This window comes from Harpia harpyja, chromosome 2 (genome assembly GCF_026419915.1).
Source record: "Harpia harpyja isolate bHarHar1 chromosome 2, bHarHar1 primary haplotype, whole genome shotgun sequence".
NCBI lineage: Eukaryota > Metazoa > Chordata > Aves > Accipitriformes > Accipitridae > Harpia > Harpia harpyja.
In genome coordinates, this window is record NC_068941.1 from 1,931,589 (window position 1) to 1,958,010 (window position 26,422).

At 42.9% G+C, this 26,422-nt stretch overlaps 1 protein-coding gene across 4 annotated transcripts in view; it reads left to right on the forward strand.

Moving 5' to 3' along the window:
• ADAMTS3 (ADAM metallopeptidase with thrombospondin type 1 motif 3) overlaps positions 1-26,422 on the forward strand; it is a 136,324-nt gene that overhangs the window by 104,033 nt on the left and 5,869 nt on the right. For 3 of the 4 annotated variants that reach the window (XM_052812057.1, XM_052812075.1, XM_052812084.1), the window contains 14 exons: positions 73-216; positions 1,648-1,780; positions 2,275-2,388; positions 3,483-3,628; positions 4,184-4,359; positions 5,531-5,664; positions 6,204-6,327; positions 10,106-10,186; positions 11,793-11,956; positions 12,566-12,731; positions 13,484-13,616; positions 13,887-14,094; positions 23,018-23,135; positions 25,888-26,031. In XM_052812057.1, coding sequence (XP_052668017.1) covers positions 73-216; positions 1,648-1,780; positions 2,275-2,388; positions 3,483-3,628; positions 4,184-4,359; positions 5,531-5,664; positions 6,204-6,327; positions 10,106-10,186; positions 11,793-11,956; positions 12,566-12,731; positions 13,484-13,616; positions 13,887-14,094; positions 23,018-23,135; positions 25,888-26,031 — 1,985 coding nt within the window. The remainder of the gene's footprint in view (positions 1-72; positions 217-1,647; positions 1,781-2,274; positions 2,389-3,482; positions 3,629-4,183; positions 4,360-5,530; positions 5,665-6,203; positions 6,328-10,105; positions 10,187-11,792; positions 11,957-12,565; positions 12,732-13,483; positions 13,617-13,886; positions 14,095-23,017; positions 23,136-25,887; positions 26,032-26,422) is intronic. The other variant, XM_052812065.1, reaches the window with a different exon arrangement.

Consider the following 26,422-nt stretch of genomic DNA (forward strand, 5'->3'; position numbering starts at 1 on the left):
GTTTCTTTACAGTTGTTTTTCCGGTTGAAGAGCGGAAACTGCGTGGGCTCTGACGCCGATTCTTTGTTACAGGCTGGGAATGGAGCACGACGGGCAAGGGAACAGGTGTGGGGATGAGACAGCGATGGGGAGCGTTATGGCTCCCTTGGTGCAGGCTGCCTTTCATCGTTACCACTGGTCCAGATGCAGCGGCCAAGAGCTCAAGAGATACATACAGTAAGGACCCGTCAGCACTGGGGGGTAGTTGTTTTACTAAAGGAAACAGAAGTTTTTGCAGTTCCCGGGATGTGGGGCCGGTGTGCTGCCCTCTGCTAGGCAGCGAAGAGAAGAGGAGAGGCAATCCTGGCGTAAAGGAGCAGGCACAAGGGTCGTGAACGGGACCCTTGAGCGTGGAAGCCCTTTTTGTAAACACAGCGGTGCTGGAGCCTCGGAGGTACCGAGGAATGGGATCCTCCGGGCCGGCCTGCCCTCTGCTCCCAAACAGGGATTCAGCCTTCGGAGGGGTTGCAGGAGGCTGCTCTCCGCTTCGGTGCGACAGCGGCGAGACGCCGCTGTCTCCACGTCTGGCCTCCTCCAGTGGGGCATTGTCCCATCACCCTTTTTGCCATACTCTTTTTCCCTTCGAATCTATATTACCAGAGCTATAAACCAGGGACGATGCTTCCTCACTTCGGGCTGTACTCAAAAGCCCATCGCATCCTCTGGGGGATGGTAGCAGGAGTCTTCCTGGCAGACTTTGTGTCAGGTAGCTGGTGTTTTCCCTGGGTTTTTGATTTCTCTAGGAGTTATGCTGTGAAACTGGCAGGATGAAGGCCTAAACTCAGAAAAGAAACTAGCAAAAGTTGTGGAAGAGAGAAAGCGGCATGCATGCGCGTGTCTGAATTAGGGAGAAAAGGAGAACAGATCTCTACCCTGCTGGCTCTAGTCTCCCTCCATGTATGTACCTCTTCATCCAATTCTTACTCAGGCTTCCTTCTCCATTGCAAACAGCTGGTTTTTCCAGTCAGAACTGAGTGAAAACAAGTTGACCCGCATCTCCTACAGAAGAAGCCCTATTCGTAACATAAAGCGTAAAATAGTAATTGATTGAGAGCTTAGAGCTTCAAGTGAAATATCGCGGTGCAGGAGGAGCAGCCCGCCAGTATCGCTATTTTAAGACATCGGAGTTAAGCAGGAATGAGAAAAAAGCGAGCCTTAGTCTTGCCCTTTGGATAGGCAGGGCTTCATCCCTGTGAATACAGTAGGTGTCAGGTAAGAAGGCCTGTTCTCAGACTACTGTCCTGTTGCAGAGTGCCATGAAGTCAGTGGAAAGACTCCCTCTGACTGCAGCGGGATTTGTGTTAGGCCTTGTATTAGGAATCATAATCCAGGTCGAAGCACGTTGAGATGTTGCCCTTTGGCACTGGGAGCCGGAGGGATTTTGCTGTAGGATCTTCCATCCAATGTTCAGTCACGTTGCACTAGGCAGTATTCCTACAGAAGGGACTGTCCGTGCTTTGGGGAGCAATAAATATGTAAACAGGACAGAAATCAGATTGGAGAAATGGAGTATTGCCTTACTAAGAATAAGTGCTTTGATCTTGCTGGTGAAAAAAAAAAAAATCACTACATCTTCTCATGGTTTTTTTTCTGTGTATCTTTCCACAGCTCTTACGACTGTCTTCTTGACGACCCTTTTGAACATGATTGGCCCAAGCTTCCTGAACTGCCAGGCATCAATTATTCCATGGACGAACAGTGCCGCTTTGATTTTGGCGTTGGCTATAAAATGTGCACAGCGGTATGTCCAAGGCAGTCATTGCAACAACAAACGGTCATTCAGCCAGTTGGTGTCTGGCCTTATTAAAGAGTTGCAATATACCTATTTTCTCATAATTGAAGAGCAGTTAAACAGATCTATAAGGAGGAGAGAGGTATTTATGGGTGAAACCCAGTCATCTGGGTCGTTTGGTTTAATGGTCAAGCGGATGGCAGCACGGTCCACATGACACAGACTTGTGGGAGCGATCCCAACGAAGAAGGGAAAACCTCATTTTCCTCCCACTTCTGGGTGTCTCCTCCTTTTCTCTTCCCACCAGCTCAGGTGTAGGGTATGCAGGGAATAAGCACTGCCCTTGTCTTTCTGAAGATACTTTTGCCCTTGTCTTTCTGAAGATACTGTACTTACCGGTAGCCATGCGTGTGGGATGAATTGACCGGGTGGGTTGAATCCTTATCTGAAAAGTATTAATAATCTAGCGTTGAGTTTCATCTCATAAATGTTCTGCATTTCAGTTCCGAACCTTTGACCCATGCAAGCAGTTGTGGTGTAGCCATCCAGATAACCCCTATTTCTGTAAGACTAAGAAAGGACCTCCACTCGATGGGACAGAATGTGCCCCTGGAAAAGTAAGTATTGTGTTTTCAATTGAAAAAAAAAACCAACGGTTGCATTCATTTGGGTTGAAAGGCACAGGGGGAAACAGGGGATTGCCCGGCATCCCCTGGGTGGAGCCAGAGGAAGGGAAACGAGGGAGCTGTGCTTTCCCAGTCCGATATTCTGTGAACCGTACAAGCTTTGCTGTAGTACGAAGTAAATTTTGGACATAGAAATATCCCAGGTGAGGTGTAACCCATTCTCAGCCTCTTCTGTGGCCTTTTCGTTATGTTCTTTGGATTCTTGTCTCATCTGCAAAGTGTCCGTAAAGTGTCTTTAGGAATCCATGGTAGCAGATAATGCCGTTACTGTAGGATCGCTTCTTAGTGCTTGTGGTCCAGACATCCTGTGGCGAAATGTTTGTGTAGGCTTAGGATTAGCTCTTTATTTTTCCCTTTCAATATCCCCGTTAGTGGGCGTCCTGCTGCTAATTCATTTTTAATTATAAAATTACGCTCAAATAAATGTTTGTTTAGCAAATTCCATGTATTTTGAGATACAGAAGAGCCACTTACACCACCTGAGTATGCCCTAGCCAGCAGCAAAACAACACCCTGCCCAGTGACTAGCCCTCTGTTCCAGCCTATTTGCCTAAGCGTGATATTTGGCCAGTATGGGGAAAAAAAGGAAAAAAAAAATACCCAAGTAATCCTTAGCAAAAACTTTATCCTGCTAATATTCAGGACATGAAAATTCCTTCAAAGAGGTGGTAGCAACTAAGACTCAAATGAAACAAAGACTTAAATTAGGTGAAGAGGAGGGTGGAACGTGTTGAGCTCCACGTGTCTGCCCGTGACAGGGTTCAGGCTCGGGTTCGGCGGCGTTGCCTGCTCATTCACGGAGCAGACTGCCGTCAGGGAGGGGGATCAGGTCCTCTGGGGGCCAGAGTACAGAGACCCTCACCCCCTTTGTCCCCAGGGAAGTCTCTGCTTGCAGTCTGTTCTCCGAGATGTCCCTTCTCAGCCCGTGAGCTCACCTGTGTGTGCTTTCAATTTTACTGCATTTATACATTTGGTTTGGGTTTTGTTTCTGTTCTCATCCGTCCTCCTTGCCCGGTTTCTCTCAGTGGTGCTATAAAGGTCACTGCATGTGGAAGAACGCTAACCAGCTGAAGCAGGATGGCAACTGGGGACCCTGGACAAAATTTGGCTCCTGCTCACGGACCTGTGGAACTGGAGTTCGCTTTCGAACACGCCAGTGCAACAATCCAATGTAAGTCTTCTGGCTAGGTGGTAGTTCCAGTCAACTGGGAATCAGTATAGGTGTCAATTTAAATGGCATTTACGTTTTGGATGGAGTCTGCCAAAATCCACATTCTGTTCAAGCCCCTTGAAATATGGCGCTTTGTAGGGAGCCAGGACCATTTTTGGAGAATCCAAGAATTTCCAGAGGAAAGCCTGTGGAAAACCCTCCCAAGGATTTAGCTCGTGTGTAAGAGAGTGAAGAGTACACGAGCTCAGCAAGCTGCAGGATAAACCCAGATAATCTCTAATTATAAATCAACTATTGGCAGCGTATAGCTGCACATGTATTACTTCTGCATTTCAGCCTGTGCCTTGGGGATGCGTGGGCAAGCTCGGAGGTTATACTGCAAGTGTGTATCTGCGCAGTGTAACTGCTCTGTTTCCATTGCTGTCACTTCACACGTCTTTTTTGCAAAATTGTCTCTTAAAATAAGAGTGTGAAATTTCACCTGAGACAGAAGAAGAATCCCCAGAGCTAACATCCAGAGGGTTTTAGAACCTCTTGAATGTTTTCTCTTCACAGGCCCCTTAATGGAGGTGAAGATTGTGCTGGTGTCAATTTTGAGTTTCAACTTTGCAATACAGAGGAGTGTCCGAAGCACTTTGAGGACTTCAGAGCGCAGCAGTGTCAGCAACGCAACTCCCACTTTGAGTATCAGAACAGCAAGCACCACTGGCTGCCCTACGAACACCCCGACTGTAAGTTCTGTTATTCACCTTTCTTACAAGTCAATCCTGGAATCTCCCGGAGCCTGGGGGGGGTCTTGTTCATCAGCCACGCAGAGACCAGAAATAACTGGTGTGTGAGCGAGTGTAGGTGAGACCAAAAAGCAGGAGAAAAAGGATGGCCCCAGAAGGAAAGAACAGATGCCGTGCGAGACAGCGGGTCATTTCCCCAAGCCTAGGCCAGCTAGCTTCCCCTGCCTTTCATCCTTCTCGTCGTGAGAAGGTGGTATGGCAAGAGGCTTGAGGCTCTCAGCCTCTGCTGGAATAGTTGGTGGGTGCTCTTAGCATTTAATGCACTGCACTGGCGAGCTCTGGGTCTCTGCTGTCGGGGCAAAGAGTGGAAGGCTGCCGGCTGGGTCGTGAAGAACGATTCCTGCCCTCTCTCCCGTACAGCTGTGCGTCTACCTGAGTGCCAAGGGTCAACGCTTGATCGCGGCTGCCGAAAGTATTAACGGTGTTTTACTAATGGCCCTACTTGAGAAGTCCTTCTTGGTATTTTCCCACTCTTTTATAGATCCATCTGCCTCAGCCTGATTCTGTCAGTCTTCGGTACTAACATTAATATGCCCCGGTAATTACCTTGGGTGACAAGGAGAGCTTCAAGCACAAAGGCAGATTCCTAGTTCACTGAAAGGTGTTGCGGAGTTGCTGGCATTTCTTCCTTGGGTATCTCCGGATGGCTAAGGAGCTAGATTCAGACATTAACCAGGAAATATGTGTTCAGCTGGTATTTTCCAAAAAGGATAAAGAAAGTTAGAGATCCAAATCCTCTGTGCTTTTCACCTGGCTTTAGCGCTGTCTTCTCGCAGACTCATTTTTCTGCTGTCGTTTTTCTGCATCCCTGTGATTTTGTAAACTCAGCCCCGTTCCCAACAGGATAGGAGTGAAAGCCGCTTTAGGAATAGTCCAGAACCCAGTCCTAGGAGCCTCTTGAGGAAGGAACGGATCTCTCTGAGAACATTTCAAAATGATAGGCCCCTATTTCACAGAAAAGCAAATTAGTCGCTTTTTTCCCCACAGCTGTCTGTTAAAGGTCCTTTCTATCTCTGTCGTATTCTCTTCACTCCTTTAGTGGGATATTTTTCTGAAGCACATCTGGATTGCTGTTAATTTATGCAGTTACTTCTCTTTCCTTGCTACACAGCTGATAAGAGATGTCACCTGTACTGCCAGTCCAAAGAAACCGGAGATGTTGCTTATATGAAACAGCTGGCACACGATGGGACTCGCTGTTCCTATAAAGATCCCTACAGCATTTGTGTTCGTGGAGAATGCGTGGTGAGTGACAGCGTCCCAAGGTCGTCGTTGAGTTCGAGCTGTGCTGTGTTACAGAGCAACTCTGGTTAGAATCAAGCAGAACAACTCAGTCAACAGTGCAGAGAGAGACTTTGCACATGGTTCTAAATTAAATATTTGCAGCAGCATATTCCTCTTAATTCCTTGAGATTTAAATTAAATTAGAGCAATGGCACAGACCTGTTCCACGGAAATACTCCAGCTCTCTTCAACTGATCGTTTCATTTGCCTTTTTTGCAATTAGTTTCATGTCTGAAAAGAATTGTGTGTGTTTTTCTGTCTTTCCCATCTTTCTTAGTCTTGAAGTACAGTGAATATAAAGCAAGAATCACTTCCTATTTTTCACATGAAAACCATCATCCAGCACCTGATTTGCAAGTAATTTGTGTTTAAATAAAATAGATCAGTGTTGAGTGGTAATTTCCTCTATGCATTAATTTTGCAGTGGCTTCCCACCATAACTAAAACCAACAACCGATGACAAAGCCTTCTCTTTTTTTTCTTTGCTCTTCCTTCTGCAGAAAGTGGGTTGCGACAAGGAAATTGGCTCCAATAAGGTCGAAGATAAGTGTGGCGTCTGCGGCGGGGATAACTCTCATTGCCGAACTGTGAAGGGAACCTTTACCCGCACTCCCAAAAAGCTTGGTAGGAATAGCACTGTCATGCATCTGGATAGAGTTTCTGTCATCTCTGGTGTTTCTGTCGTACTTCCCGCTTTTGCAGAGCGGTCAGAAATGCAACCTACTTTAAGGTGGCAAAACACAAGTTGTAAGCTGATAAGCAAAAATAGTTTAGTCCCTGATAAAGGAATGACATGTTTAAAACAGTGTACTATTTTCATCCTTTGAAGGACGTGTTAGAAACAAGCTTGATCAGTCAAGTGTATCGAGCAATACTCACCATGCAGAGCATGTTTAGTTCTTCTTTGTAAATGTTGAAGCCCAGCCAGACGATGTTTGTGATAAGCAGGGATGCACCGAATTTTGCTAAACAAAACCGAACTGTTCTTCTCACAGTGAAACGCAGAAGAAATCGAGGTACTTTTCTGACGCTAAGTGTAGCGTGCCTCTATCTGTAGGAGGACTCAAGGAAACATTTTTTTCTCACGTTAAAGATTAAGCCTTTCACAAGTTTTTCCTCTCAAACTTAAACACAAGAGTTTTAAATGGAAGTCTGAATTTCTGTGCATGCGAAATGAGCATATGGATCCTCATGTCAGATTGGGTTTTTATGATGCTTTCTCAAAAATTACAGCCCTTTAGTCAAATAAACAAATTAAAAATAAATTCAGCTGAATTCTGAACCAAATATGAAAATGCTTTGGCAGGAATCCTTATTTCTCATACCCTTTAAGTTGTGTGACTGAGATCCAGTGGAACATAGGATAGCATTCTGCTAGCTCAGAACTAAGAATGACCTGGTTACAATTTTCAGACTGCACTCTGGGGTATTTTGCAATACATTTCATATCAGTAATACTTCAAGATCTCCTTGGACTTCTTCAGACGTTGCTATTTCGTCAGTTACTTGTTAAGCCAGGGCAGTATTATCGGGTACATTTTGCTGTGACTATTTTGTATTTTAAGGCTTTCCTGTATTGCTTGTTTTGTTCTTTCTGTCTGGGGAACCTACTCAGGGAGGTGTATCTCCTGTATGACTGGGAGCAGTTATTTCAGGAATATCTGTCTGATGGAACTAGGTGTTTTGAGACAGAGCACAGAAAGGCTAAGGGGCAGATAATGTGAATACTGCATTAACAGTCTAGAGGCTGGTAATTGCCGCCGTGAAGCAAGCTTCATTGCAACATTAATATTTAAATTTGGACAGTGAGCAGACAGATAAACTTAGACAAAGATAAGTTAATGTGCGACTGGAAATAAAATACATAAAATATTCTGCTGAAAATACTTATTAATTATTACAAACCAGTTGGAAAAGTTTACTGATTGTAATTATCAAATTACAGTAGAGAGCCTTTCTGAAAGGCATGGTTCCCTGGAGGCTGATGGATTGGGCATGGAATAACGCAAGAATCATTCCGACTTTGGGAGTGATGGACTTAAGACTATAACTTGAGCCTCATATACAAGCCTGTGGGTTTCTGGAGCTGGCAGCTACTGTGCTTTTCTTAAAAAAAAAAAAAAAAAAAAGTAATCAGGAGAAATAAGTGCTCAGCCTTCTAAGAGCATTTTGGATTTTTTCGCTGAGAAAATTATTGGAAGTTTGGGGGCAGAGAGGATATTCACGTCACAACTTTGGATCCAGTCCAATAAGAACTTTCTCTAATGAGTCTGGTTTCTGTTGTCTCTACCAACGGTTTGCAGCTCCTAGCTCACAGTCCGTGGGCTGCCTAAGCCTGTGGTTTGGTTTACTCCTCGGGAGATGAACAGGGCAAACGAGAGGCCAGCAGAGGCCAAAGTACGCCCCTGACCCCGCCATGTTCTGGCTCAGCATTTCTGCCTGTGGCCCACCGAGGACCGCTGCATTGTCAGACAGGCTGACAGCACACGACGGAATGTTTGCACGGTATTTTCGGTGTCTGGAAACTACGACAATGCAAAGTGACAGGCAGTGCTAGGAGATAGTTCAGGGAAGACTGCTGTTAATCAGCCGCTTACTTGCAAATGTTTATGAAAGTGATAAAGTGTTTACGAAATGTTCCTTGTTTTACCCTAACTTTGGCAATCCAGTCATTAAAGAGACTAATTGACCTCTTCCAACAGGAAAACATTTAAGCAAGAGGTGCCAAAAAGAATTCAAGTTTCTGGAAAATGAAATCTGCAAGTATCCAACTTAAATCACCTACCTGAATTTTCACTGGTTTGACTTTCATTGACTATTAACATTTGCTAGATGTGTCTAATTCTGCTTGAAATGCATTTGAACACATAACGTAATTTTACGCTTGTAAAGACCATCTGGCCGACAAATGTAGTCAATGAAAGAACAAGACTTGGCTCCCGTAGCACTAATTACAGACGTTCTATTTAAGGGAAGACAAGAGGAGCGTTTACACTGCCCAAAGGAGCTCGCAATATTTCCCTTTCTGAAACAAAGGAGTCTAAAAATATGCTGGGTAAGTTTCAGGTGCTTGTAGAAAGAGAGGCATCCACGGCAACTCGAGGGTTCTTGCTGCAGTTCTCATCTCCGTTCAGACAGTGATAGATAACGCCAAATCAGGCAAAAGCTTTATGTTTCCTATGCTCGGAACACGATCAATGAAAAGATTGGCAAACGCTGTTTGCGCACTCACTCGTCAGCCGAGACCGTGATCCTACATGTTCCTAGCTCTTCTCTTTCTTCACTTAGATTTTCCGAGGAGCTGTAGTACGTCAGGTGCATGACAAACTACCGATGCATTCGTTAGTCCCAGAATCCCCAGGATGAAACAGGATTACTTAAATGCTACGTCTTGTGTTTGGAATGTACAAATAATAAAACTCTTGTCACATCTACACTGCTTCTATAGCAGGGCTAGATTGCTCGGGAAGATTGCATAGCAGAGTACAAAACAGAGAGAAACTTACTCAGCTCGTATGAAAGGGATCTACAGAGATTTATTGTAATTAAGTCTGCAGTTGTTAAAGAGAAAATAATAGAAATATGAAAATAGCGTGCACTCAGAGTGCTTGTGATGCTCTTGATTAAAACTTGATACAGAAGCATCTGTTGACAGGTCCCTAGGAGGGATGTTAGCCTTCCTAATGACAACACTTACTTAATGTTACAGTAATTACCTGTGGTTTGGACTGATAAATAATTGAAATTTATAATAAGAATTGCTTTCTTTGGGAACAGCTTTTTACTTTTAGCTGTAGAGAGTTGAATTCAGCCCCGTCACTTCAGCAGTAGCAATTTAATTGATGCGTTTTACATTCCCAGTTGTAAATAGTTTGGGTTAACTTCCATACAGACAAGCCTTTTCTGACACGTAGCGACAACACGCTGTACTACGCCCACCTTTCTCCAGTCTTTGATGTCTCAGAAGTAAGCAGACACACTTAAGACATTAACATCTAACATGGCAGTAAGTAAACTCAAATCTAACGGCCGGGCTGATGAGCAATTTGGAAAAAATAATCGGGAAGACTTGTGGTTTTCCCCCTCGTACGCTGAGGAACGTAGGAAACATATTTTTGCCTGAAGTGTTGATTGATACGGCCTGTAGCAGTGTAGCTAGTCAAGTGACAAATAGATTTGTAACTGCTTTCTCTTCTCTCCCTGACAGAGAAAAAACACAAGGAGGTCTTGTCAAATACGTTACAAAACTATTTGCTCAGTTTCTTTCTGACACTGCTTCTCAGTTGATGATGGATGCTCTCTTCTGCAAGTAGAAGCTGGGTCATGTAGTGCGCTCCTAACCATGGCTATTACTTTTTCTTTCCATCTCCGCTTTCTCCATTGACTACTACACATGCCAAAGGGTACCTTAAGATGTTTGATATCCCTCCTGGTGCTCGACATGTGTTTATCCAAGAAGACGAGGCTTCTCCTCACTTTCTTGGTAAGTGTTTCTCCTCAGGTTTGGCTTTGAGGCATGATGCGAAGCATGGGGCAGTCATGCGGAAGAACCTGAGAAATGAGATAACCAAGTTAAAGCGTTTGGGGTAAACATGTGCCTTCAAAATTGCACATTAAGGACTGAGTCTTACAGCATAAACTCAGCAAACAGACATTTACTTCTCATTTGAATTCTGCAAAATATTAAACTGATCCTAATTTGCATGTTTACTAACAAAAGATTGTCATCACTCATATTTAAATGGGCACTGCCAGGGTAAAAACGATGTATTCTATTATGTAAATTAAATTCAGTACCTTTAATTATTCTTATTTGCTGCAGATTGTAAGCAACAACTATTTTAATAGAAGGAAGATTGGGGAACTTGTGATATATTTGTAGTCCATTTCATTTCTGGTTTTTCTCACATAGGACAGTTCATACTGTTGTCAATCAATTTGTATCTTACTGCTTACCATTTTCTAACACTTAAGGGATTTTTAGCTCACAGGAGAGGGGTGAGATCTTCCATGGATTTTAACGGTCTTTTAATCGGTTCCTCACGTGCTAGGGCAGTGTCTGAGTTGTAAACCCTTCAGGCAGAGTTGGATTAGTTACTAAGAAGAAGTAGGAATAGAAAAGAAAAAAAAGAAGAAATCGTTTCAACTGTGATAATGTCAAAGGGGAAAACTTAGCTTTTGAGGTCCAAAAGCTTCATTTTGGACCAAGCGTAGCCTGATAGTAACTTTCAGAGAAGCATAGCTTTGCTTTGGCGGCAAGTGGCTTCGTGAAGCTACCCACTAGGTACTGCAGAGCTCCTGCATATGGATTACTGTAATCATAGGAACCTGTAAGATTTCTGCATAGGTTTGTTTTTTTTTTTAATCATGTTTTATGCTGCATTGGAAAAAGTTGTACAAAAGAAAAAGTGAGAGTCCATCTTTCAGATTTCTAACGTATTGGCTTCTAACTGGAGCATAATAATAATAATAATCCCCGCACTACGTGAATTCTAAGGTGTGGTGCAGGAACCCCAAACCAAGTAGTTTCCCTGGGGTTCAAATGCCTCAGCTCTTTGCTTACTGGTATTAGCATCTGGTACATACGTATGTACGCAAAAGAAACTGAAATGTGATGAAAAAGTTGTCATTTGCAGAATCTGAGGAAAATAAGAAAGGCACTTCAAGTCTGCTGAGGTGTCTGTTACACTGATAGGCATTCCCAGTAATACTGATTTTGGTCTTGCGCGAATAAGGAAGACGGGCAGTTCTGAAGGTTTGCCCTGAGTTCCTTGCTACTACCCGTGCTTCTTGGGAACTAGGGCTAGCGTGGAAAATGTGCGCATTACGTAGGAAGAAGTGCTTCTCTCTAGTTCTCTAATTCACGTGGATGAGGAGGTACAAAATTGAAGCAAATACGTGAATGCATCTGTCATCAAACTGGAATTCGGAGGCTGCCTGAGATGGCCTTGGGGGGCCTTTCGGTGCGTCGGGTTTTTTTTGCAACAGCCCTGCCTTCTGCAGTGTCTCCTGTCAAGTTGCACATAAGCTACTGTGGTTGCGGATGATACGACAGGAGGCACGACTGGCACTGTTTTCAATCCTTTCAGCAATTAAGAACCAGGCTACAGGACACTATATTCTGAATGGGAAAGGGGAGGAGGCCAGATCCCGATCTTTCATCGACCTGGGCGTGGAGTGGGAGTACAACATAGAAGACGACATAGAAACTCTCCACACTGACGGGCCCTTGCACGACGCAGTGGTGGTGCTGGTAGGTTACGTGTCAAGCAGCGGGAATACGGTGGGTTTGCCTTTTATAAAAAGCGCGTGGCCAGCGTGGAGCTTGCGCTGAGATAAAGCAGGGCTGTGTAAGACCTCTCTGAAAGACACGTGCCGACGAGGCGGCTGATAGCCCGAAGCCCTTTTCTCATTAAGCTGTTACCCTCTCTTGTAAACTGCTGCCTGGTCACGCAGCGGTAATACGTCAATCAGGAGCCAAATATTGCATTGTCGGACATCAGTGGGACGCTTCCAGTCTACCAAAAAGGGGCATGGCATGTCAAACCATGTCTGAGACCAGCCCTACTCTTCAGCCAAGTCAATGATGTGGCCACACTTTCCTTTCATCCGAGATGGTGGTGTCCTACTTGGCCAGCTAGAGCCTAGAAACATACCTCATTTTAAATGTCTCTCTGTTGATCGTACTGTTGTTAGTTCTAACTGAGAAGACAAAAACCAATTTTTTTTTTTTTTTTTTCCCAGTGAGTTAACTAGCAGTTTCCATGTTTCCCCTAAAAGCCAGGCCTTGGTTTCTTTACTTTGCAAAGTAATAAATAATTGCTCTGGTTTTGTACCACTGTTTACATTTGATTATTAATAGATCATTCCTCGGGAGAATGACACAAGATCTAGCCTGACTTACAAATACATCATTCACGAGGATTCAGTACCGACTATCAACAGCAACAACGTCCTGCAGGAAGAAATAGATACTTTTGAGTGGGCATTAAAGAGTTGGTCGCAGTGCTCCAAACCCTGTGGTGGAGGTAAACAGATGCTGTAGCACTTTCTAGTAATGAATGACAAATTACTGAAAGTGGAAGAGTAAAAGGTGGGGGACGTGCAGACTTTAGAAATCTTGGCCTTCCTTTTTTTAAAAACAGTTTGTTATTTTGGGTACCCAAGCCTAAAATATCTTAAGTGCCTGATTATTCAAAAGTGTCACACTGCCAGCCTAGAAAGAAAAAGTCCTTTTTAGGTGTTTAAATTCACTACCCAGAGCCACTTTGGAAGTACAGACTCGGACATTTATGCTACTGAGTGTTGACTGTACTTGTGGTACGTACATTACTCTTATGCAAAGATTGGGGAATGCAAATGTCAAAATAACTTCAACTCTTACATATAGCAGTCGAGCAGGTAACGTGTTCTGGTAGCAAAAACACTAAAATGAGACTTGGGTTCATTCCCAGGTTAGCCGGTGACCTGCTGCTTGATGTTAAGGAGGTAATTTCTCTCCTCTCTATGCCGTGATTTGTCTGTAATGCACAGGTTAGACTAAGGGGTTGTAACTGTCCCTTCTGGCCTGAAAAACCTATCACAGTGTCATCTTATAAATAGCATCCACGGAGCGCTGTGCAGCAATCTTGTGCCTGGCAACTGAACAAATTGGGAGCATGTTTAAATACTTCATAAATATCTGTCATGTAAAACCATTTAACAGACCATAAAACTTAGGTTTAAAGCAAAAATTCTAACAAGGGCCTGTTTTGCCTGATTTTTTTGAAATATTTTCCAGGGTTCCAGTACACCAAATATGGGTGCCGCAGGAAAAGTGATAACAAAATGGTTCATCGCAGCTTCTGTGAAGCCAGTAAAAAGCCAAAGCCCATTCGTAGAATGTGCAATCTTCAAGAATGCACACAGCCTCTGTAAGTATGTCTCGCATAAAGATGTAAATGATTGCTCCTTGTGGTAGGTGTGGAAGGTGACCCAAGCCAAATTTGCTAGGATGCTGACGGCTTTCTTGACTGGAGTTCCTGTGTTACGGATGGGTTTCTTCCACCTGTATAGGAATGCTTACTGATCTTACTGAGTGGTTTTGTCACAAAAATATTGTATACTAAGGGCTGCCTGACCTGGCAGTAGTTTGGATAATAGGTAAGAGTCGTGATGGTATCTTACTCCTTTTTACTTCCCAGCTGGGCAGCAGATGAGTGGGAATACTGCACAAAAACCTGTGGGAATTCAGGCTACCAGATCCGTACTGTGCGTTGCATTCAACCCCTTCATGACGGCACAAACCGCTCCGTCCATTTCAAGTACTGCAGCGGAGATCGCCCCGAGAGCCGCAGGCCGTGCAACCGAGTACCGTGCCCCGCACAGTGGAAAGCTGGACCCTGGTCTGAGGTAGGCAAGCAGCGGTCGTGAGCGAGTAACGTGCCTTTGCTAACATCTCCCAAGTGCCTCCGAAGTCAGAGCTGTGCCTGGGCTCGAAGCTCTGGACTGCGCCGGACAGTTTTCCAAAACCTGAAAATCTGCAGCAGGTAATGCCTTCCAGCTTCACGGGCTTCTATAGCTCTGGAGACTTTTCCAGAAACCGGCACGGAAAATATTCACAATATCACATACACAATCCTGCAAACCAAATGTTGGCGTTTTGCTTGGTTTTCTCCAAGTTTCCAACTTCTCACTTCCCCGCTTCTGAGGATAGCGTAACATTTTTTACCAGCTCGGACTGTTTTGGAATCACAGAGTTTCTGCAAGTGTTGATATTGTTATGATGACTTGGGAACAGACAGCTGAACCCTACAGCTAACTGTTAAAGAATTTACGAACGTGGCTTTCTCTAGGTTTGCTTTATTCACAACTCAAGACAGAGTTGGGCCACCACCGCAGTGAATGGCGCACTTCCAAAAGTTTCCAGATCTTATATACCCTTTTGCCACCCATTGTCCCAGTCCAAAGTCTCTGTAATTTTCCAGTCAATTCTCTGTTTTCATATCGTTATCATCCATCATCTTATTTCGTCTCTTCTCCATTCTCATGCCTCAGTTCTTCTGGGATTGGTGGTCACGGGCTGAAAGTCTCCGGTCACCATCATCACTTATCTTCTTACATTTCAAAGGTATCTATGGGTCTTCAGGAAAACTACTCAGGTTATTTTATTAATTAATCTTATTCTGAAGTTCATCACTTACTCTCACGTCTTGGGTCTAAGATGTATGATCCTTTTTTCTCTGTTGATTCAGCTTGACTGGATTTTAAGCCAGCCATGAAGAGGGAGTCTCAGAAAACAATTAAGCAACTCATAGATATTGTTTTATATGCACCTGCATTCTATTAATCTTCTCTAAACCAATTTGTAATCATTAGTTATATGTCTAATATGAATAGTCTTATGCAATAAAGCAACCAGTCTTAAAACAATGAGGCTTAAGGCCTAGTTCCTTTTACAGTTCCCTCCTTTTGTTTTTCATCGCACTCCTGCGATCTTATTGATAACTCCACATTTCCTTTTCTATCTTCTGTATTATCCTAGAGCTACAACTTATACAGCATTGAAACAACACAATCACACATACTACTATGATTATAACGACAAGTACTATTACAATTAACTTTTTCACCCAAGTGGCCAAATTTGGAAACCAAGATGTTAACCAAGAAAAGGTGTCAGAAAATCTCCAGGATGTATTATCTCTTTGAATTTGTTGCATCGTGGCACTAACCTCCCAAATTTTTTGGACATCTGTCATTAATTCTCCTGATCGATCAGTATACATACAGCAGCTGGTATTTAAGACAGTATAGACTCCACTTTGTGAAGCCAGAATCATGTCTAAGGCCATTCGGTTTTGGATAGTCATTTTTGAAAGTTCAGTTACCTCTTTCTGGAGAGTAGAAAGTCCACGTGCAGTTGAATTTGTTAATTTTTCAATTTCCCCAGAGACATTTAAGACTGTTTTCTCCAATTCACTTACTCCCAGAGCCGGAATCAGCCATCTAACAAACGAATGAAATCCTGTTGACCTTTCGATCAAGGGATTTAGTGTTCTTCAAATTCGAGTTAAAAAGGTTCTGTGCCATGTTGCACTTGAGACAGTTTTTGGATGAATTTCTAAATCTGTAGACATAACTCCTAGGGTACAAATTCCTCCCCAAATTGGAGGCAGAGCTTTGTAAGCTTTGTTTCCACGTAACCAAAAAATACCCAAGTCCTCAGGTGCTCGCCAACTTAAATGCAATCCTGAGCTAATAGAAGTCATGTTTTGGCATTGGGTCCAATTTCCCACAAATGAGTGATTTTTGCATAAGCTTTGGTTATCGACACTTGGGGCATAACATCTCTGTACACAATGGACTTGTGAATAGTCTCCTGAATTTGATACTTTAATTTCCCAAATTTGTTCTTCGTAAGATTCAGAGAAAGTAGTGTTAAACCAGTACTTTTTCCAATTTGCAATTCTCGGAATCGGAATTCCTACTAATTGAAATTCTTGATTCACTGTTTTTGGTAGAGCAACACAAATCCAACATTCACTTAAATTTAGATTATCAGTAAAAGATTTCATCAGTGACACATGCATATTATTGGTCTAGGCATTTTCTACTTGGTGAACGTCCCTAGGTTTCCGCACAAACTGTTTTGACACATTCAGAGATGACCTGTTATGATATGAATGGGGATAACCCATATGATGGTGCCAGAAATTCCCCCCAAAATCAAGTCTCCATTTGATTATTACAATCCTGAATTTAAAAGTAAAACGATTGCTTGATAAATAGAATCGATGACAGCACCAGTCTCTATTATATCATAAATTTTCCACATTTGATGGTCAAAGCACCATGTCCCAATTCCCCATGTTGGTTTCTGAAGGTGAATATGATATACAGGATAAGTTCGTGGAATGCCACATCCCCACCGCCGTATAAGAAAGCCGTAGTTGTCAGACCAAGTGTCCCACGAATCGTCAAATCTACTCCTAACATTGGCACAGAATTCAAGAGAATTGAACAGCGGATAAATAGGGCCTCTCTGTGCAGTCGTCGGATAACTACCCGAAAGAATGACCTGTCCAGGCTTTCCCTGTAAGCCTGTAATTTGGCCCGAAAGTTGAGAAGAACAATCACTATATATGATAACAGTTCTATTGGTACGGGCATCTCGATAGCGCAATGCAAATTTTGTCCACGAGGTGTCACTCCAGGGTAAAATACAAACAAATACAAAAAGGAGTAATACTTTACAATTGTCCATTACGCTTCAGATTCTTTGCGGGTATGTGAATGATGAATCCAATTTTCTTTCCCCAATACCTTAATGGCATAAAAAGAAGTTAGTAAAACAGTATAGGGTCTTTCCCATTTTGGTTCAAATCTGTTCTTTCTTTTGAAGTTCTTTATATAAACTTTATCCCCTGGTTGAATGTCATGAACTTGAATTTCAGGGCTTATTCCCTGATACCAATAGGCATGGTTACGCATTTGAAAAAAAGAATTTTGTAAATACAAAAGATATTGTGTTACCTGTTCATCTCCATCCAGAAGGCTAGTTTTTGCTGGCACATACGTACCTGCAACAGCAAGTATTCTCCCAAAAAGAATTTCAGCTGGAGAAACTCCAATTGGTTGCCTCGGAGTATTCCTAATAATCCCACAAAACCAAATTTAGAGCCTCAGGTCATTTCAAACCAGTTTGTTTACATACTTCCACTAACTTTTCTTTTAATGTTCTATTCATTCGTTCTACCTGTCCAGATGATTCCGGGTGACGTGGAGTACGAAATCTATTGAAAATTCCTAAAGAATTATAAATCTGTATCAGAATAGCAGCTGTAAAATGACTCCCTCGATCTGTATCAATCACTGCAGGCACTCCATACCTTGGAATGATCTCTTTCAACAAGACTTTTACCACTGCCTTTGAATCATTTTTCCTGGTCAGGAAAGCCTCCACCCATCCTGTTAACTGATCAACAATCACTAACATGTAAGAGTACCCCATTGTTTTTGGCATATCTGCATAATCAGTTTGGAGTTTTTGAAAAGGAAAGGTGGCCGGTGGTCTTTTCCCACCGGGAGGTTTAATTCGCACTGAAGCATATTGTCTGCAAAGCTTACATCCTTCACAAATTCTTCTCGCTGCTGCGTAAATTCCCGGGGCTGCCCAAAGTCTCTGAATTCGGAGCGCTAGGCTCTCCGGTCCCCCATGGGTCCTTTCATGATGTCACCGCGTTATCGGCAATAAATACCTTTTTGGAAGGAGAGGTTTGTTGTTCAGAATCCACTGCCCTTCTCGTCGCTGGGCTCCCAGCCGAGTCCATTGCTGCTGTTCTTCCTCCGGGAGGTCTTCATACAGCTTATTCATGTCTGGGAGCTCCAATGTTATCTCATGTTGTGACAGAGACATAACGGACACGACCTGTCGCGCTGCTGCTCTAGCGGCTTGGTCGGCTAGAGAATTCCCTTTTGCGACCACATCTTGTCTCTCTGTGTGTGCCTTCATATAAATCACAGATATCTCAGAGGGCAATTGGATTGCTTCTAAAAGGTTTTTGATGTGTTGTCCGTGAGCAACAGTCTTTCCCGCCGAAGTCAGAAAACCCCTTTCCTTCCACAAAGTCCCCGTAGCATGGCGTACACCAAAGGCATATTTAGATTCTGTATGAATGTCAACTCTGATTCCAACTGCATACTTTGCAGCTGTAGTAAGAGCAACTATTTCTGCCCCTTGTGCGCCCAAAAGTGCAGGCAAAGGTCCCGCCAGCAGTACCTGTGTTTCCGTGGTGACAGCGAAACCGGTACATCTTCGGCCGACAAGCCGTCCGTGAAGAGGTTCAAGTCGGAGTTATCTAAAGGTTGATATCTCAGGTCATCTCACGGCTTGCTGATTTCTTTTACGGGATTAGCACAGTTGTGGTTATCTTTTTCTCCATCAGAAGGTAAAGGCATTAAAGTTGCAGGGTTTAGAGTGTTGCACCTTTCCAATTTCAAATTATCAGCCAATAAAAGAATTATTACATATCTGTGCGCTCGTTGCGGAGACAAAGCTTTCTCCGCATATTGCTTTAACAAAATTTCTACCTCGTGAGGTACACAAACAGTTAGTGGATGACCTAAAACAATTGTTCTAGTTTTCTCAACCATTTCAGCTGCAGCTGCTATTGCTCTAATACAAAAAGGAGTTCCTTTAGTCGCTGGATCTAATGTAGGAGAAAAATAAGCAACAGGTCTCTCATGCGGTCCTAAAGCTTGTACTAACGCTCCCTTTGCAACCCCTTTTGCTTCATCACAATATAATCTAAAAGGTTTTGAATAATCAGGGAGTCCTAACGCCGGGGCAGATAAGAGTGCAGTCTTTAAAGTACAAAAGGCTTTCTCCCTCTCAGTACTCCAAGCGATTGGTTCTATTTCCTCATTTCGGGTTGCTTCACGCAAAGGTTTAGCTATTTCACTGAATCCTGGGATCCAAGGACGGCAAAATCCTACCTGTCCCAAGAATCCTCTCAACTGTTTCTTCGTCACTGGCCTCGGTATTTCTTGAATTGCTTGGACTCTTTCAGGGTCCACTTCTCGTACTCCGGGCTTTAATATAAATCCTAAGTATTTTACTTGCTGTTTGCAAAACTGCAATTTAGATGGAGATGCACGGTGTCCTTTTTTAACAAGTTGAATACACAGATATTCAGTATCTCGAATACAATCATTCTCAGTTTTACTTGCCAATAACAAATCATCAACATATTGCACCAGGACAGATTTTCTTGGAAAAACTAAATCTCGTAAATCGTTTTTCAGAATCTGGGAAAAAATCGTTGGTGAACTAGTAAAGCCTTGCGGTAACCTAGTCCAAGTAAGTTGCTTCCCTTGCCAAGTGAAAGCAAAAATTGGTTGGCTTTCCTCAGCAATCGGAATACTAAAGAAAGCTCCAGTAAGATCAAGCACTGTAAAATACTGCGCCCATACTGGAATCTGGGTTAAAATCAAACTAGGGTCTGGTACCACAGGGTGTGGGGCAATTACATGCTCATTTACTACTCGTAAATCTTGAACAAATCTATATTCAGGATCTCCATCTTTATCCATCCTGTGTTTGCTTACTGGCAAAATTCGGGTATTATAGGGACTACGCCACTCACTCAAAATCCCCTTTTCCAAAAAATGCACAATTTGTTTTTCAATGCTGGGAATGGCTTCATTTATAATCGGATATTGCCGAATTGAAGGAGGGGTCCCTCCTTTTGTTTTTATCACAACTGGTTCAGCAGATTTTAATAATCCTACTTCATCTCCTGATGTACTCCAAAGTTCTCTGGGAACTCCAGCTAATTCAGGTGGTATTTTTGAATCACTATGTTTTTGTTCTTTAAATACAATTACTTCAGAACCCATTATAATTAATTGGATTCCTGTAGGTGCCAAGGAGATAAACGTACCAAATTCCTGCAAAAGGTCTCGTCCCAGCAGAGAAACGGGAGAGTTTGGAGAAATTACAGATCTTCCCCAAACTAATTTTCCATTCAAAACAACTGGTAGAGGAGTGGACAAATATTTCATCTCTTCCCCTACCACCCCCTTTATCATCACAGTCTCATTTGACACCTGGGGGACTTCAAAATTTAACAAAGACAATGTTGCTCCCGTATCTACTAGGAAAGTAACGAGAATACCATTTACCTTTGCAGAAATCTGACCGCGCTCATCTACCTTGATTCCGACAGGTCCCATTGTTCCTTTTTTAGTTCCCAGAGAAGAGGAATACCATTCTTTACTGCAAATGAGGTCGTGGTGGTCTGTCAGGCGGGAATCCTCCTCGGGTTGCAACAGGTCTCAGCGGGCACTCTCTCTGTGTATGTCCTAAATTTCCACAATAAAAACACTCTAAAGAGTTAGCGTATTGAGAAACAGGAGGGGCTCTACCTTGCGCCCCTCTTCCCCTAAATCTTCCCCCAGTAAATCCCCGACCTCTCATTCGTGGATTAAAATTCTGAGTAATTGCTGCTGCTAACAATCCAATTTCTCTCTCCTTCTCTTTCCGTTCTCGTTTTAATTTCTCTTCTTCCTGTTTTTGTTTCTCTTCAACTCTCCCATCAAAAACAAAGGCAGCAATACTTAGAATTTTAGCTAATGTCTCACCCTGCCAGCATGGCATGTATTTCCTAAAATATTTATGTCTGGAGCAGATCGATCTACAAAAACACTAATAGCTAAAGGCTCCTGGAAATTGTCACGGGTCATGCCTCCATATTTCATCAAAGTTGCTTTCGATCGTCCCCAGTAATCACTTGGATGTTCATCAGGTTTCTGCCTACATTCTAAAACCTTTTTCCAATTAGTTACTCTCTCACCAGCTTGGCGAACCGCCTCTATTAATTGTTGAACGGCAGCTTGATGAGCCCTAGCTCCTTCTGTGGTTGTAAGATTCCATTGTGGATCTTGTTCAGGCCGTGGGTTTAACCCCTGGCCTCTCTGAGCAATTTCTCTATCCTTTTGAAAAATCTTTTCTCTTTCCTCTGGCTGAAATAATTCTCGCAGCAGAGTCCTCATATCATTCCAATTGGGGGTATAATCAGTGACAATTCCCAATAACAGTTGAGCACATTTTTCAGCATCGTCATGCAGCCGAGGCATCTTTGATTGCCAGGCTACTAAATCACCTTGCTTCCAAGGTTCCTGCCTCATTATTGCAGTTACTGGAGAAACTTCAGCAGGTGCACCCGGTCCTGCGCTCGGGTTTGGGACGTAATCCAAACGCTTTGGATACATGCCAGCACCTTTTGAGAAAAGCTCAGTTTCCTCAGCCTCAGGGGCCGAGGGAAGTAAATTTTTCATCATTTTCAACAAAGGATTTTTTTCTCCTTTGTTGTGCCCAATTATACCAAATATACCAATAATCAATATCTTGACTTCCGGAGTCTTCCAAATCCATTCTCAAAAATTTTTGCTTATGGGGTTTAAAAGTTCCCTTAGGAGGCCACCCATCCATTGGCCCTCCTCCTCTATTTCTCATCAGGAATGTCCATTCCTCTTGGCACAACATTATCAATTTCTTTTTTTGTAATGTCTGTGCCAAGGGTATCTTTTTCCAATTTTCCCAAAACCTCAGCAAGGGGCGTCCCCCTTTCAACGCTGGGTGCTAACCCCATTTTTCTTAACTAATTCTTGCAAGTTTAAACAAAAGAGTTTCCCAGGATAATTTTTGTCTGGAACTACCCGTGTCCAAGCCTCTTAGGTGAACTCACCTGATTATTTCTGCTGGCAATTGAGCGTTGGTAACGGGTTTGTCCAGAGAAATATCCCGTTGCTCTCTTTCTCTCTTGTGTCCTAGAGTCCCACCTGGGTCGCCAATTCTGTTAAAGAATTTACGAACGTGGCTTTCTCTAAGTTTGCTTTATTCACAACTCAGAGTTGGGCCACCACCGCAGTGAATGGCGCACTTCCAAAAGTTTCCAGATCTTATATACCCTTTTGCCACCCATTGTCCCAGTCCGAAGTCTCTGTAATTTTCCAGTCAATTCTCTGTTTTCATATCGTTATCATCCATCATCTTATTTCGTCTCTTCTCCATTCTCATGCCTCAGTTCTTCTGGGATTGGTGGTCACGGGCTGAAAGTCTCCGGTCACCATCATCACTTATCTTCTTACATTTCAAAGGTATCTATGGGTCTTCAGGAAAACTACTCAGGTTATTTTATTAATTAATCTTATTCTAAAGTTCATCACTTACTCTCACGTCTTGGGTCTAAGATGTATGATCCTTTTTTCTCTGTTGATTCAGCTTGACTGGATTTTAAGCCAGCCATGAAGAGGGAGTCTCAGAAAACAATTAAGCAACTCATAGATATTGTTTTATATGCACCTGCATTCTATTAATCTTCTCTAAACCAATTTGTAATCATTAGTTATATGTCTAATATGAATAGTCTTATGCAATAAAGCAAACAGTCTTAAAACAATGAGGCTTAAGGCCTAGTTCCTTTTACACTAACTCGGTGAACACTCGAGTTTTCTCTGCCCTTTGTATTCTCTTTATGTTACACCGCCAAGATTAGGTATCGGGCTACAGGAAGAATAAGTAGCAAAATTCATAATACGCACTAATAATAAATTTAACGTTACAGAAAGCAAGAACCAAGGAAGAAAAAACATCATCCTCCTCTGCATATTTCTCCGTAACGTCAGCCGTCACTAAAGTCTACTTTCAAAACAAATTGCTGGAATGTATAGCTTGACCTGTAACCCAACCTTGGGCTATTTTAGACACCTTAATTTTTGCACGTTGCTGTGAAAGCTGGATGTCCTGAATCGTCTTGTGTCTGTTTCGTAGTGTTCTGTGACCTGCGGGGAGGGAACCGAGACCCGGCAGATCCTGTGCCGTGCTGGTGACCAGTGCGATGGAGAAAAGCCAGAATCAGTGAGGGTTTGTAAACTCGCCCCCTGCAACGGTAAGAGAACGTCGTAAAATGACTGCAGTAGATGAGGGTAACAATTCCTGTCTCGGTGCAGCCTGTCTAGATAGCACAGTGCTGTGTAGAGGTGTTAGACACGGATTTCATCCTTGAGTGCACTCCAGTGAAAAATTAAGAGACCTATAGTTGGTCGAAATAAAAGCTAAGCTTTCTGTGAACTTTCTGTGTTAATGTGTACAGGTTTCTAAGATGAGGCAGAGCCTATGCTTATGAACAGGTAGTGTGCACACCAAACTTGTACTGTACTGTATTTTAAAGATATTACACTGTCAGGTGACAACCACACAGCACCATTCATCTCTTGCATGCTAGAAAATGCACGCCTTCCTGGGAGATTCTCCCCATTTTTTCCAGCTAAAAGCACCCTGTTGTTTAGTCCAGCACGTTACTGATATCGTAGCTCCAGGTAATCGGTGCTTCTCGCACGCCAGGGTCTCTCTTGTAACCATGCTGAAATAGGGGGTTTAAACACGTTAGCCTGAGTTGCATTTGCAAAAATTTGTGCTAGAGGTGAAGGTCAATCCAAAGTAAACCCTGTTCAGCCTCTAAATCCCAGCATAAGTTTTGCAAGCCTGCCAACTGAGGAAATGAAAAAAAATACATAAAAATGGAACCACATTGCATTAATAAGGTTCCTAGGAATCTCATTACATTGTTCTCATAGGATTTTTTGAAGAGACTTTTAAGCATTTTATGACAAAAAAAGCCTTTCTTCCTCTGGGTCCATGACTCTCTAAGATTTGGGGGTTATTTGTTTTTTAAATCCCTCATGGTGGTCCTAACACTCTGATCACTAGCTGGTAGAAACAATAGAGTAAGAGTTCTTAGAAGGCGCAGTGTGTTTTTGCACAGAGTGAATCTGCTTCCCACAAGTCTGGTAAAGGTGTCTGCTTTTGCTCTTGTCTTCTGGCAGTGAAAGAACTCGGAGCAGAAAATTGTGGGAGCAGTGGAGAGTTATAAAACGTTGTATCCACTAGGTGGGAGCAAATCACAATCTGTGAGACTGTAAACAAGTACAAGGTTTAAAACCCCATTTTTCACTGGTGATAAAAATATTGCTGAAACTGAAAGAAATCAGGGCTACATCTTTGCAAAACTATTCACATAGTTTTGATCTTGTGCTTTAAGCACCCCCTTAAAGAAGCTGCACTTTAAGCATCAGCTGGGATTTTCTCGAATACCCAGTGTTAAATTCCTACCTTTCCAAAGTAAGCAGCGCACCGTCTTTTTTCTCCGTGTGAGAGTACTACGTCTCTCTCACCATAAGTAATGCTCAGAGCCAAGTGCCACTGACCTGTAAGACCTAGGATCCGCTTAGGTGGCATATAAGCAATACATGGCCTTGTACGGGTCCTTTACAAACGGCGGTTGAATCGCCTGGGTTAACACTCACTGTATTTTAGGGGTTTGGGCGTTTAATATGCGCCCCATCTCGCCTGCCCCAGTGAAGGAAGGTACACTGCCTAAAGAGAGAGGACGCAGCAGCGCATCGCAACAGCTGTTAAAAAAACGTGAACTAATGGCCACCGATACCCCTGGCCTTGACGCAGCAAACTCAGCAAAGACCTGAGCTTTATGAAACCGCTGTGAGCTGCGAGGGCACGGACAGCTACATCCAGCCAAGGCCCTCCTGCCTGTGCCAAAACCGCAGGGTCCCCGTGGGTTGTCGACAACCCGCCTCCTCTATTTGAGCTCAAACCTCTCTGCTCTGCTCAGGGGTTTGGGCCATAACTTTTACCGAGCAGTGAGTAGCTGGCCGTATTCGTTCAGGCCAAATAGTCTCCCTTTTTTGCCACGCTTTTCTGTAGCGGTTTTTACCACGTTCTATGTTTTGGGAGAACACAGCTAAAATATCGATAGCGTTCTGTAATATTTACGTAGATAAACTCTTTATGCATGGTCATGCGTGGCATTCTTTTACTTTTAAATCTGCATAGCCTTGATTACTGTCTTGATTTTCAGGGCTTTAGACTTAGCGAAACGTTAGTCTATATCAGGTGGTTTTGACAAACGATTAACTACCTACCTGCGAGATTGCCGAGAGTTTAATCTTAATGGAGTCGTCACAAACGTTTGCCGCGGATGGTGCGATTTCTTTCGTGCTGTGTGGCATATTAGCATTTCTCTTCCATTTCATGAAAGAACATGTGTCTGCATACGGGAGAAGAGCCACGAGCTCTTCCACTGTATGCCTCGGTGGAGCTGAGTCTCATAGTGTGGAAAAATGAGGACACCTCCCATAGATATTTCACTCAATCTTTGTAGGTTTCTGTGATTAGAAGGAAACAGGAGGTAGGATTTTATCCTGCAGGTCCATAGCAATAATCTGAGCAGCAGTCATGTTTCTGTGGCTGTGCCAGATTAGAAGAATGGATGTTGTGGTGCTCAGACAAATAGATGAGCCACGTAAGAACCTGTATAGAACAGACCCTCAAAAAGTCTTTATACGAGCTGTCCCTGCTTTGCAACACAAGATACGGAATGAAGAAGAAAGCCCGTGTTGCTTTAAATTTTAGTCCCTAAATACCAACTTTCAGCGAGATTTCTCAATGGGATGCTGTCAGCAAGCAATGTACTTAGAGTTACAGTGATGCCTTCTGTAAGAGCTGTTTCAATTCTAAAATCTAATGTGAAAATTTTTTAGTTGATTTAAATTATATTCTAGTAGCTTCGTCTTCTAAAGATTCCCTAGGGAGCCGATACGCTTTCTTGTGTCTTCTGCTCTTAGCTACCATGAAGCAAGTAACAAATTGTGAGAAGGAGAACTTTTACCGTGAACATCAGCGGAAGGATACAAGCACTTACATACTGAATAGGAAGTGGTTGACTAGGTTGTGCAGAATTAACCTAAAAAATAAAAAAAAGGGATTATGTGAGTATACAGCTCCAAGATTGTACTTATGGAACCTACTGCAAGTAGATAAGTACAAAACCAAATCTTTGCACTATCACATGAGTCATGAAATCTAAACCATCACAACCCGGTATCACAAAAATTAACCGTGGGCAAAAAGGACCAAATAAGATGCATTGTCACTACGGAAAGGCAAAAATAATTGTTTGGTACTTTCTGTTTTGGTTTGTCACTTTAGGTGATACTATTTGCTTTGACTTATGTACTGACGTAAATCACAGTACGTTAACAAGATGACTGCCATAATTTTCCAGATCAGGTGCTTTCGTTTACACAGAAGCACAAAGATTGTTCTATATATGATGCAAAGATTTGTGTTTCAATATTAGCTTTTCTAGTTTAGATGAAT